Source organism: Microcaecilia unicolor, unplaced genomic scaffold (assembly GCF_901765095.1).
Source record: "Microcaecilia unicolor unplaced genomic scaffold, aMicUni1.1, whole genome shotgun sequence".
In the NCBI taxonomy this organism is placed as follows: domain Eukaryota; kingdom Metazoa; phylum Chordata; class Amphibia; order Gymnophiona; family Siphonopidae; genus Microcaecilia; species Microcaecilia unicolor.
In genome coordinates, this window is record NW_021963179.1 from 26,750 (window position 1) to 41,118 (window position 14,369).

General features: G+C 47.5%; 1 protein-coding gene across 1 annotated transcript in view; it reads right to left on the reverse strand.

The window, feature by feature from the left end:
* The window catches only part of LOC115459048 (solute carrier family 12 member 9-like), a gene marked incomplete at its 3' end in the record, with an annotated part of 38,417 nt that extends 24,475 nt beyond the window's left edge, over positions 1 to 13,942 (reverse strand). The window contains exon 1 of the mRNA XM_030188913.1: positions 13,807 to 13,942. Coding sequence (XP_030044773.1) covers positions 13,807 to 13,942 — 136 coding nt within the window. The remainder of the gene's footprint in view (positions 1 to 13,806) is intronic.
* Between the last annotated feature and the right edge of the window lie 427 nt (positions 13,943 to 14,369).

Below are 14,369 nucleotides of genomic sequence, written 5' to 3' on the forward strand. Positions count from 1 at the left end.
AAGGTCATAATACCCTGTGGTATAAAAAGAGCATTACCTTATATAACCCATCAGCTCAGTTTTAATATACTGGATCACCTCCACGAACAAAAGCACTCTGCAGGGTGAAGCAAGCCAGCAGTTACACAGAAGAACCCCCAAACCCCACGCCTTCTGGAGAGAGACATGAGGAGAGGGTACAGGGAGACACCAACATGCTTAATAAGATACAGACAGTTCATAGCAGGATCTGCAACTAGCTTATACTGTATTTAATACTGAAGCCTCAGCAGCTGCAGTGTGATGGTATTTAAAGTATTGTATTGTACCATTTACCCTGTTCCTGAATTGCTAGATATAAGGCCTCCCCCGAAAGTAAGACCTAGCAAATTTTTGTTTGAAAGCTGGGCCGCCGAGAGCCGGACAAGGCTGCCTCCGGGCCGCCCCGCCACCCGAGGTCGCCGGGCCCCCCCTCCACCCACCCTCCGTCGCTCCCGGAACTAACCTTAAATGCCTCCTTTCACCTTCGCAGCAGCAGGGCAGACCTCTCCTTCCTTCCGTGCCCCGCCCTCGCGGGCGTTACATCAGGCGAGGGCGGGACTCGGAAAGGAGTGGCCTGCCCTTCTGCTGCTTGCTGCGAAGGTGAAAGGAGGAGTTTAAGGTTAGTTCCGGGAGCAACGGAGGGCGAGCGGGCCAACCCCGATGTTTCCCCGAAAAAAAGACCTAGCGCATTTTGGGGGGCAAAAATTAATATAAGACAGTGTCTTATTTTCGGGGAAACACGGTACAACCCGCAGGCTCAATGCGACTTACATAATATAGCAAATTTACAAGATAAAACAAAATGAATAAAACATAGTATTATACAGAGGTGGACAATAAAAGGGATAAGGGAGAAAGGTGAATAGAGGTAGGTAACAGGGAGAGGGTGAAAGTTGGGGTAATGTGCTGCGAGTAAGGAAGAATTTGTAAAAATGTTTCGAGGAGGGATGAATTCAGAAGGATAAAAAACATATTTTAAGTTCTGCTAAGTAGTAGATCCAGGCATCACAGATGAATATCTAATTTAAGTCCCACCATACGTGTAGGTTTGCTTAAAAAAAGGTGAGTTTTCAGCAGCTTCCAGAAAGTTAAAAGGCCATTGACCGTTCGAATCGATCTTGGTAGGGTTATGGTGGCAACGGGCTCATATTTGGAGTTCCTCATTGTAGTTCAAAAATGTTCCAACCTTCAAAACACAAACTCCCTCCAGCTAGGCTTGGGCAGGAGACTTCACTTCCAACACACAACTCTCAGAATTGCTTTTCCAGGTGGCTACTTCAGGTGTGCCATGCAACCCCCCAACCTCTTTTCTACTTCAGTCCGGGTGACTATCCAGCTTATAATTGAAAAAGAAAAACGCCTATATTGCGACCCAAATCGGGAGATAGACGTTTATCTCACAAAAACGAATAAAGCGGTATAATCGAAAGCAGAATTTGGACGTTTTCAACTGCACTCCGTCGCGGATGCGGACAAAGTTGATGGGGGCGTGTCAAAGGCGTGGTGAAGGCGGAATTTGGGCGTGGTTATCGGCCGATCAGAGATCGGCGCCTTTCGCCAATAATGGAAAAAAATATGCGTTTTTAGCGAGAATTTAGGGCACTTTTCCTGGACCCTGTTTTTCCACGAATAGGGCCCCAAAAAGTGCCCTAAATGACCAGATGACCACTGGAGGGAGTCGGGGATGACCTCCCCTGACTCCCCCAGTGGTCACAAACCCCCTCCCACCACAAAAATATGCCGTTTCACAACTTTTTATGTTCACCCTCAAATGTCATACCCACCTCCCTGGCAGCAGCATGCAGGTCACTGGAGCAGTTATTAGGGGGTGCAGTGGACGTCAGGCAGGTAGACCCAGGCCCATCCCTCCCCACCTGTTACACTTGTGCTGGTAAATGGGAGCCCTCCACACTGCCCCCCAAACCCACTGTACCCACATGTAGGTGCCCCCCTTCACCCCTTAGGGCTATAGTAATGGTGTAGACTTGTGGGCAGTGGGTTTTGAGGGGGATTTGGGGGGGCTCAACACACAAGGGAAGGGTGCTATGCACCTGGGAGCTCTTTTACCTTTTTTTTTTGTTTTTGTAAAAGTGCCCCCTAGGGTGCCCGGTTGGTGTCCTGGCATGTGAGGGGGACCAGTGCACTACGAATCCTGGCCCCTCCCACGAACAAATGCCTTGGATTTATTCGTTTTTGAGCTGGGCGTTTTCATTTTCCATTATCGCTGAAAAACAAAAACGCCCAGCTCACAAATTGTCGAATAAAACATGGACGTCTATTTTTTCCCAAAATACGGTTCGGTCCGCCCCTTCACGGACCCGTTCTCGGAGATAAACGCCCATGGAGATAGACGTTTTCGTTCGATTATGCCCCTCCACGCAAGGTAACCAGGGCTGGTGCAATCATCAGACAAGACCAGGGAGTCACTTCTTGGGGGCCCGCTGCAGTCAAAGCAACAGAACAAGTACTAACAGCCAAACTGCAAGAGCAAATGGGTTCTCAAAACCAGGGGGGGGGGGGGGGGGGGGGGAGCTGCAGAATATAGGTCTTAAAGGTAGTTGGGGGTGTGAGAAAAAGTTTAACTAAGGCTCTGCAAGGTAACACCACATACTCTTTTGGGGTGGGGGAGGTGGAATGGGAAGGATCTGAGAGGTTCTGCTTTAAGGATTATTGAAGTAAGAGTCCAGCTGAGATGCCAAGTCTCACTCATTAGGGGTGCATCACACTCATCGTAAGGTTTTCTCCCCCTCTGAGCCTTACAACAGGGGATCTTTAACTAGTGGTGCCAGAAGAGATCAAACGGGATTGAGAAAAGGGTCTTGAAAGCCAAGGCAATTTTTATTTTATTTTTTGTTACATTTGTACCCTGCGCTTTCCCACTCATGGCAGGCTCAATGCGGCTTACATGGGGCAATGGAGGGTTAAGTGACTTGCCCAGAGTCACAAGGAGCTGCCGGGAATCGAACTCAGTTCCTCAGGACCAAAGTCCACCACCCTAACCACTAGGCCACTCCTCCACTGTTGCTACTAGTTGAGATTCTACATGGAATGTTGCTATTCCACTAGAAGTCGGCCCTTGCAGATCACCAATGTGGCCGCGCAGGCTTCTGCTTCTGCGAGTCTGACATCCTGCACGTACATGCAGGACGTCAGACTCACAGAAACAGAAGCCTGCGCAGCCTTCTACATGGAATGTTGCTAGTGGAATAGCAACATTCCATGTAGAATCTCCAATAGTAGCAACATTCCATGTAGAATCTCCCATAGTATCTATTTTATTTTTGTTACATTTGTACCCCGCGCTTTCCCACTCATGGCAGGCTCAATGCGGCTTACATGGGGCAATGGAGGGTTAAGTGACTTGCCCAGAGTCACAAGGAGCTGCCTGTGCCGGGAATCGAACTCAGTTCCTCAGTTCCCCAGGACCAAAGTCCACCACCCTAACCACTAGGCCACTCCTCCACTCATTGAACCATTCTAGACAGAGTGAAGGTTGTTCTTAGGACAGTTACTGGTGGTGGAACTCTGGACTACTGTAACGTTAGTGGCTAACAATTGTAGCTGTCACTAGTGGACACGTGGTTTAGGAAGGAGTGTGGGGTTTCCTTAAAGGCAGGGGCGAACTGACCATTCAGACAACTGGGCAGTGAGGGGCTCAGTACTTTTCTCACAAGTGCAGACATCCCTCTCTCTCTCCCCCTCCCACACTCAAGTTCAAGTTTATTAACATTTTCTATCCCACCCATAGGAAACTCCATCTAGGTGGTGTAAAGTCTAAAATGAAAAGGGCTGGACGATTTCCAGACAAAACCACATTATGCATGTTAGGAAAGGAGGGAGAACACAATTTTATGATAGCAAAGTAGGGGATGGGTAAAAACATAAGGTATTCTACACTGCCTTCCAGCTCCCAACAGGGCCCCCCACCCCCACGTAGTGGCTCAAAGTGTCCTTTTCTTTGGCAGGGGCATCAGGCAGCTACATTGGCCATCTGCCACGGACATCGCAACTTCTCTCTGCCACAGCCTGCCCCCTTCCAACGTTACTTCCTTCTTCCACAAGGGTGTGCTGTGGCAGAGAGTTCCTGGCATCAGCAGCAGATGGCCAATGTACCTACATGGAGAAAAGGAGGCTTTGAGGTACAGAGGCGGAGCTATCATCGTTCCAGCAGCTGGACTAAAAAAGGTCAATGGCAGCAGAAACACCTTCCACTGTGATTTTTCAAATTAGAAAGGCTTGAAGAGGGTGGGCAGTGTTTGGGAACCTGGACATAGTTAACTCATTGAGCTCCTTAGTAGAACTGAGGAGGGAGTTTCAGGGGGCACTAGGCCACTAGAGCTTTGCAGCCTTGCCCCCCCCCCCACCTTCCCTGGGGAGGATTCTGTTAACCAGGATAAGTGGAACATGGATCACTAAGCCACCAGGAAGTCAGGAGTCAATGGGGGACTCCAGGCCTATGTTGGGGAGGAGAAGAGAGGTTTTGTGTTTTTCAGTCCCAGACCTTGGCTAGGGGTGAGGTCTTTGAGGCCCCAGGCAGTGATCTGAGTGAGATGGGATGGGGGGGACCCAATGATGCTTATTGCCTGGGGGCCCAGATCACCGTCAGTCTGCCCATAGTTAAAGGGATCCAGGAACCACAAAGGTTAAGAACCCGTGCATTAAAGCCTCAGTGCAAGTGCACTGATAGCGATGACAGCTTTCACGAGAGGCAAGCCTAAGGGAAGAAAGCCAAAATGGCCCCACCATAGGGAGAAATCTGAGCACAACTTCCCTCTACCCCATCCCTTATCCCTGTCTGTACAAGTGCATGTACTCTGAAAGCTCTGGGCAAACCTTAACCAGTGAGTGGAGAGCAATTTTCATCCCATTGGATTTACCCATATTGGCTCCACTCTGTTCCCATCTGTGCAAAGGCTCCAAAGAAAAGCAAATAATATTTTTATACTGCTTTTTTTCATTTGCAAAGGAATGCCACTCTAAAATCTCTATCTTCATAGCCGGCATGCACTGTCTGAGACGTCTTGCCATTTGCAGCAGTAACTCTTGTTCTTTGTTCAACCCTGGCATCTCTGATCCAGGCCGGATCTTTCTGCCTTGTCAGCTCTACGTCCAGCAGGCATGGGGGTCTGGTATCCAAACATTCTTTTGAACCTGTGACCTTTTTTAAAAAATATTACTGGATCCTGAGGTTTCACAGAATCTTCACCCTAAACTGTATTCATTTTATCTAAGAGTTCTTTAATTCCCCTAATTGACCACTGGAGGGTAGTGTTGCTTCATATATCACAGATACACCAGGAGGCATTTTTAATAGTTAAATGTCTCTGACTCTGATAAAGAACTCAATTCAACCCAAATTTAGCCTTGTGAAGACCTGCCAAGATTCCCACATTGAAGGGTAGACTTCCACTCCCGTCTGACATACGGAAACTCCCACAGAACACAGCAGATTCAGGAGCCACCAGTCTGTTTTCTCTGCTGCAACCACCAGCAGCTTCAAGGCTCACTCCACAGGCAGACGTTTGGGGTGGCAGATTTGAAGCTGTTCAGGGTCGCAATGCTGGCAAAGAATTGTGGGCAGGTAGAATAGGACGGACCCAAAATCTCCTGGGTAAAAAGAGTGCGCCCCTCCCCTCGGCATCTCTGTGGGTAGCGTATCCCTGCCCTGTTATTCTTAGGTGCCCTGGGCCAGAGCAGTGCCAAGAACAATATAAAACAGAGGGATAAATGCTGAGGACAGGGAAGGAGTGGTATTATTGTGTCAGAACAATTCCACAAGCTAAGATACAATGTTGCAAATGAGCAGCTCTGGGAATGTGTCACAATCAACCTCCCAGATACATTTCGTTTCATTTTACCAAAGTTAAAACTGGACCCGATCAGTATTTGCACCTCACACAAGAAAGCAATTTCATTTTAACCACACGCCAGAGGTGAAAGAGACAGGGAGCAAATAGCCCCCCCATCCACTGTTGACCCCCAAGGTGTCCGTGGCACAGCTGGGGGGCAGGGGTGTGTTGCTCGGGGCACAATTCCAGCTCGGGACGCTCCTGCCACATGGTACATTGCACTTTAGCACATCCATTTTCACCCTCGTGTTAACTGGGCCACAGCTATGAGGAGGAACCCCCATTTCCAAAAACTCAAGACTAGGACCCCCAGACCCCCACTGTTGAACTTCCTCATGGGCAGAAAGTAGAAAGGGGTCAATTTACTCATTACAAACTTGTGGACACGCAATCCTTAGGTTGAGGAAGCCCAGTAGCCATAATTTTTTTTTTTTGGGGGGGGGGGAGAGAAGGCGCTTTGATGGTGGATTACATTTAGTTTCCTGCTGCCTGACTCTATGCTCATCATTAATACCAAAAGCTGCGACTAGTCTCATTATTTGGCTGCTGTTAGTGTTCCCACAGGGATCAGTAGCACCAACGCACATTAACCCATTTCACTGCACTATGAATGCAAAGCGCAATCAGTCTTGATCCTTACACAGGTCCCTTGGTGAACAGGCCAAGGAGGACCCCGTCATTTCCACTGCAGAGCTCTCAACCAGTTAGTAGCATGCTTTCACCCCTTCCTTACTGCATGGTGCAGGAGCCCATTTCACTCCCCATTCACAGCTGGAAAGCAACCTGTTGTCACACACTTATAGTTAGAACTTGTTCTCTCACTTTTCCACAAAAAAAGGCCAGCACTCCCAGTCTGGCGAGGTCCTTCTGCAGTTCCTCATAACAGAATCTGCACTCGTTAATCTGTTACTCTGTTTTCTGCACTGGCCCTGGACCCTTCTAGCTCGTGGTCTGCTGTCCTCCACCGCAGTTGCGAGTATCTCTTCTTTGGATGTAACTTCACCTCTTCTTAAGCCTTGCCATGGTAACTCTGATGCTTTACGTAGGGAGAACAGGACCCCCTCCCCACTACAATATACCTCTGGGGTCACCATTGCCCCCTAGCGAGAGGCAAGCAACAGACATACACAGCTTTATGTGAGGGTCATTTTAGAAAGGGTTGTCCGTGGATAGCGCTTGCTTTGGGGGTAAAAGGCTTCTATAAATGCCCTTACATTTGTGATCTGTGTGTGGGCTTCCCGGGGCATAGTTTGGGCAGAGGTACCATGTACACATCTATTTTATAAAATGCACAGCTACATTCATAGTGCTGGTGAAAATTGGGCACTTACCCACTGCAGATGCTGGTTCTGGGTGACCCTTTTATAAGGGCACACGGGCATTACCTCTCTAAAAGAGGGTTACGATACCTTTTTGAACATCTCACAGTTATCAATAGAAATCAAACAAAATAAAACATGGAAAAGAAAATAAGATGATACCTTTTTTATTGGACATAACTTAATACATTTCTTGATTAGCTTTCGAAGGTTGCCCTTCTTCCTCAGATCGGAAATAAGCAAATGTGCTAGCTGACAGTGTATATAAGTGAAAACATTCAAGCATTACTATGACAGTCTGACAGGGTGGGAGGATGGGGGTGGGTAGGAGGTATGCATGGGGACATCAAAGCATATCATTGATATTCTAACAGGATGGGTGTGGATAGGTGAGGGGAGGGTGATCAACAGAGACATACAGCTTTATGGTTTATAATGGGCTGGGAACCCCAGATCCTTGTTAAGTCCTTTCTGTTGGGTGTTAAAATATTCAATCATTCTGACTTCAAAGGTCTTACGTTCTTGTATGGTTTTAAAGTTAACCTTGTTGATCACCCTCCCCTCACCTATCCACACCTATCCTGTTAGAATATCAATGATATGCTTTGATGTCCCCATGCATACCCCCCCTACCCACCCCCATCCTCCCACCCTGTCAGACTGTCATAGTAATGCTTGAATGTTTTCACTTATATACACTGTCAGCTAGCACATTTGCTTATTTCCGATCTGAGGAAGAAGGGCAACCTTCGAAAGCTAATCAAGAAATGTATTAAGTTATGTCCAATAAAAAAGGTATCATCTTATTTTCTTTTCCATGTTTTATTTTGTTTGATTTCTATAGATTCTACATGGAATGTTGCTATTCCACTAGCAACATTCCATGTAGAAGTCGGCCCTTGTAGATCACCAATGTGGCCGCGCAGGCTTCTGCTTCTGTGAGTCTGACGTCCTGCACGTACGTGCAGGACGTCAGACTCAAAGAAACAGAAGCCTGCGCAGCCTTCTACATGGAATGTTGCTAGTGGAATAGCAACATTCCATGTAGAATCTCCAATAGTAGCAACATTCCATGTAGAATCTCCAATGGTATCTATTTTACTGTCATAGTAATGCTTGAATGTTTTCACTTATATACACTGTCAGCACATTTGCTTATTTCTGATCTGAGGAAGAAGGGCAACCTTCGAAAGCTAATCAAGAAATGTATTAAGTTATGTCCAATAAAAAGGTATCATCTTATTTTCTTTTCCATGTTTTATTTTGTTTGATTTCTATAGATTCTACATGGAATGTTGCTATTCCACTAGCAACATTCCATGTAGAAGTCGGCCCTTGTAGATCACCAATGTGGCCGCGCAGGCTTCTGCTTCTGTGAGTCTGACGTCCTGCACGTACGTGCAGGACGTCAGACTCACAGAAACAGAAGCCTGCGCAGCCTTCTACATGGAATGTTGCTAGTGGAATAGCAACATTCCATGTAGAATCTCCAATAGTAGCAACATTCCATGTAGAATCTCCAATGGTATCTATTTTACTGTCATAGTAATGCTTGAATGTTTTCACTTATATACACTGTCAGCACATTTGCTTATTTCTGATCTGAGGAAGAAGGGCAACCTTCGAAAGCTAATCAAGAAATGTATTAAGTTATGTCCAATAAAAAAGGTATCATCTTATTTTCTTTTCCATGTTTTATTTTGTTTGATTTCTATAGATTCTACATGGAATGTTGCTATTCCACTAGCAACATTCCATGTAGAAGTCGGCCCTTGTAGATCACCAATGTGGCCGCGCAGGCTTCTGCTTCTGTGAGTCTGACGTCCTGCACGTACGTGCAGGACGTCAGACTCACAGAAACAGAAGCCTGCGCAGCCTTCTACATGGAATGTTGCTAGTGGAATAGCAACATTCCATGTAGAATCTCCAATAGTAGCAACATTCCATGTAGAATCTCCAATGGTATCTATTTTACTGTCATAGTAATGCTTGAATGTTTTCACTTATATACACTGTCAGCACATTTGCTTATTTCTGATCTGAGGAAGAAGGGCAACCTTCGAAAGCTAATCAAGAAATGTATTAAGTTATGTCCAATAAAAAAGGTATCATCTTATTTTCTTTTCCATGTTTTATTTTGTTTGATTTCTATTGATAACCTTAAGAGTGGACTAACACAGCTACCACACTCCACGAACATCTCACATAAATACCTTGTTATAACCCCCCCCCCCCCCCCCCCCCCCCCTGTGTTTATGCCTGTTTATGAGGTTTAAATACCTCTTTCAGTTCAGTTAAATATGTTTCACTGGGCATAAGAGTGAAATGAGAAGTGTTTTAATGCATCTACAATAAAAATATTTTGCAGTCGTCCCCCCCCCCCCCCCCCACTTTGTGCATTAGTGAAGCTCAGGGAAGGGGGCTGTTCAGCGCTTTTCTGTTTCTCTGTTCAGAGACCTCTGGGTTATTTCTCTCACTCTCAGCATTATTATAATGGTTTTGAATCTCACACAGAAGTGTGGAATTAGTGAACTGGTGTGGATGAAATGGCAGCAGCCTCTCAGACTCAGAGACTGGAAGGATCAACAGATCACTACTATCAGTTCTGAAGAGGGCATTTTAGTTTGTGATCTCTTCTCGCCCCCCCCTCCCCCTCACAGTTTGCTTGGTGGTCCCTGTTTTCTGCAGGCAGGTGCAACCAGTGCTGGGAGCCTGGCATCAGGGAGTGGAGGAAATGGTTAGTGCAGTCAGGGGGGTGCTGGTAAATTTTTAACAGCCTCTTTCTCTGGCGGTAGCCAGCTCTGCAGTTGGAAGGGTCAGGGATGGCCGGGGGGGGGGGGGGGGGGGGGGGGAGAGCAACACTTGCCTCTCTCTCCTCCCTCCCTTCGTGCAGGCACCCTAGGCATACCTTTGCTGGCAGCCAATAAATGGACTGCCACCACTCCCAAGGTCTTGCTCTAAGCAGCATACTGAAACTACTCACACATGCTGGAGAAGTCCCAGCCTGCTGCTCAGAGCTGGAAACAAGGAGTGGGGAGCAGCAGCAGTCTATTTACTTGGCTGGCAGGGCTCAGCATCCCCACCAGCAAAGTAAAAGAGAATTCAGCAGGGGGCCCAAGCCCACATTTTGGGAGCCACTTGTTAAAGTAGCCATGGAGGGCCCTACTTTAACAACCGGCTCCCAAAATTCTTAAAAACTTAACAACCGGCTCTTGCGAACCTGTGAGAGCCTGCTCCAGCACACCACCGAGCGCAGTAGACTTTGATCCTGGCAACCTGGGTTTGATTCCCACTGCAGCTCCTTGTGACCTTGGGCAAGTCAGTTAACCCTCCATTGCCCCAGGTACAAATAAGTCCCTGTATATACTATGCAAACCACTTTGAATGTAGTTGGTGGTATATTAAGTCCCATTTCCCTTTCCCTATTTAAGATTCCACATTGAATGTTGCTAATGGAGGAATAGCCTAGTAGTTAGTGCAGTGGAACATGGTAAGTTGCTACTATTTGGGATTCTACATGGAATGTTGCTAGCAGGGGCGTGGCCAGACACCCACTTTTGGGTGGGCCTGGGCCCAAGATGGGTGGGCAGAAGAACTCCGCCCTGTTGAACAAGTGATTTGGTCTCTCCCTCTCTCGCCTGCATGCCATGTGGTCTCTCAAACATCCCCCTCCCCCACATCCCTTTTAAATAGCAGATTTTCACCTTCAGCAAACAGCAACTAATACACACTGCATTTTGGCCCCACAGCCTTCCCTCTGATGCAACTTCCTGTTTCTGCATAGGCGGGAATACATCACAGAGAAGGCTTTGGGGCCGGTGCGAGCAATATGTATCAGTCTCTGCTCTCTGCAAGCGAAGATGTGTATTTACAAGGTATGCAGGAGGGACAGTTGTTGGGAGTTTTCAGCTGGTGGGGCTCGGGGATCCGTGCCAGCCACATCATAGGTGTGCTGCTACTGGGTGGGCCTAAGCCCAAAGTGGGTGGGCCTGGGCCCACCCAAGCCCACCTTTGGCTACGCCAAAGAGACGGCTGAGGGGAGATATGATAGAAGTGTATAAAATAATGAGTGGAATGGATCGGGTGGATGTGAAGCGACTGTTCACGCTATCCAAAAATACTAGGACTAGAGGGCATGAGTTGAAGCTACAGTGTGGTAAATTTAAAACGAATCGGAGAAAATTTTTCTTCACCCAACGTGTAATTAGACTCTGGAATTCATTGCCGGAGAACGTGGTACGGGCGGTTAGCTTGACGGAGTTTAAAAAGGGGTTAGATAGATTCCTAAAGGACAAGTCCATAGACCGCTATTAAATGGACTGGAAAAATTCCTCATTTTTAGGTATAACTTGTCTGGAATGTTTTTACGTTTGGGGAGCGTGCCAGGTGCCCTTGACCTGGATTGGCCACTGTCGGTGACAGGATGCTGGGCTAGATGGACCTTTGGTCTTTCCCAGTATGGCACTACTTATGTACTTATGTACTTATGCTAGTGGAGAAGTAGCCTAGTGGTTAATGCAGCAGACCTTGATCCTCGTGACCTGGGTTCAATTCCCACTGCAGCTCCTTGTGACTGTGGGCAAGTCACTTAACTCTCCATTGCCCCAGATACAAAATAAGTACCTGTATATACGTAAACCGCTTTGAATGTAGTTGCAAGATACCACAGAAAGGCGGTATATCAAGTCCCATTTCCATTAATAATGTCTGAAGCAGGCATGCTTAGTGCCGAAACACTGATGCTGAGCAGCACTATCAGAGCTGTGAATGCGAAACAACGTACACACTAGAACCCAGACCTTATTTAAAACTGAATTTCAACACATAATGTTAGGTAAAGGAATCTTGACCCTTGTTCTCCATCCGAGTTAAACTTCAACAGGCAGAGCTACGCGAGTGATGAATGCAGTTCACCAAGGACAGATATACCTGCTTTGATGAAAGCTTATACTGTAAATGCAAAAACTATGCTCATGTGTAGTCTTTGGAGGTATTGAAATTCTTATATAGTGTATTGCTTTATAATGACCCTTCCCCTCTTTTTGGTGGCTTTGGTCCACTGGACACAGAGTTGAACAGATTAACCCCTACCTCCTCACTGTGTTCTCATGTTTCACCTAATCCATTTGGCAGCTTCACCCAGATAAGCCTAACTGATGTTTTCAGGGCCACTAAAGATTCCTCTTTCTGTGGCTCTTAATCTTTCAAGTCTTTTGAGGGTTAATCCGGGAACACAGAAAAAACTCAGTAATCCCTGGCAAGCACTATTTTACATTTCTTCAAAGCACAGGAGCAAAGGCACAGTAAAGCCAGCAGAAACCCCATCAGCTCACCTAGTTCCCCACTTACCTTCGTCTCTGCTTGTCTACCACATTCAGTTCCTAAGCATATACATTTCTATAATTATACCAGGAGCTCTCAACCCAGTCCTTGAGACACACAAAGGCAGCCAGGTTTTCAGGAGACACACAATGAATATGCATGAGATACATTTGCAGGTGCTACCTCCGCTGTATGCAAACCTTGCATCTAATAAAACCCACCCATAACCGAGTCTCTCTCCCCTGTTTTGATTGGGAAAGAGGCTTCTAAAGCTGGCATACATGGAAAGCAGAGCATGCTAAGGGGGTCAGACTATGAACAAGGACTGGGGACCAGGTCCTGCCAGGGATCCAGCATTCCAGCAGCAGAGTCACACATCTCCAAGGATAACCCTCTGCAGTTTGCACGTTTTACAATCCCAACAAAGCAGATTTCCATGTTTTTTTTTCTTGAAGAACATCTCTGCAGATTACAAGAGTGGAGTAAGTTGAATGGTTAGAGCACCAGACTGACAACCAGCAAAGCCAGGATCAAATCCCACTGCTATCCTTGTGACCTTGGACAGTCACTTAACCTTCTCTTGCCTCAGGTACAAACTGTGATCTTTCAAGGGCAAGGAAATACCTACTGTACCAGAACGTAACCCACCTTGCTTGAGCCTTGAGCTACTGAAAAGGTCTGAGCTAAATCCAGATAAATATTGTACGATTCTCCTATGCTACTAGGCAGCTTCTCATGAAGGGGTCAGGTGCTGCTCTGGAAATGAGGGCTGAGGACCAGAGGGCACAGGACTCAGCTGGGCACCCAAATACATCACACCCACTTCATCCACAGCGCCAACTAAAGTTGAGGTGCTTTCTCCATCTTGTCATGTCCACCACTTCCACTAGAAGGCGCTCACAAATGGGGGGAAAGGGGGAACAAGGAACCCAGGAGAAGTGGGAAGACCTTTCTGTTTAACCCCTCTTTCAATTTACACTTAATGCCTTTCTCACCGGCTCATCTCATCACGTTTCCTGCCTCACAATGGCAAATGTCACCCTAGTCAACCACACAGGTCTAAAACCATGTTATGTAAACTAGTTAAAACCTTGTATGTGAATATTGTCATGTGTCAAGCCTTGGATAAAGGCGGGATACAAGTGTAGTAAATAAAATAAACGAAATCACCAACCAAGACCAGGAGCCCGAAAGGGGATCCACCTGCGGCTCTTGTAGCAGAGCTCTGACTAGAGACGCGGGTTCTAATCCCGCTCTCCACCAATCACTTCACGTCTCAGGGGACCTGCACTCACCCAGGCGCAGGAAAAGCACCAGGCTGCACATGGATAGGAGGGTGGAGAGGCGGCCAGAAACCCGAGCCCCGGCCCCAGGTTCCTCCACCGAGCCACTGCTCAGTCGGTACCGCAGCAGGGGGCTCCGCTCCGCCATCGGTCCGAACCAGGGGAACATCGAGAGTTCAAACTGTGTGAAGGTCCCACACTAAAGACTGGGACAGAAGCTCCTCCCATCGAACCACCCCCTCCTGCTCTGAGACGCGCCCACTCCCAGAAAACTCATTCATTCAAACGCCTGCCACGCCCACATCTCTGAAGAACCTCTCCGCTCGAACTCCGCCCACACAGCCGAATAGCAATCCCAGTGGGCAAAAAAATTCCTTCATCCGCCCCGCCCACACCCCCAAAGAACTGGTCCAAGCCCAGCCCCACCTATCCACCCACATTCCAACCCTGCCCCGCCCATACCCTCGATAAAACGGCTCCAAGCCCAGCCCACTATCCCACCTACATTCCAGCCCGCCCCGCCCATACTCCTGAAAGAACTGGTCCAAGCCCAGCCCCACCTATCCACCCACATT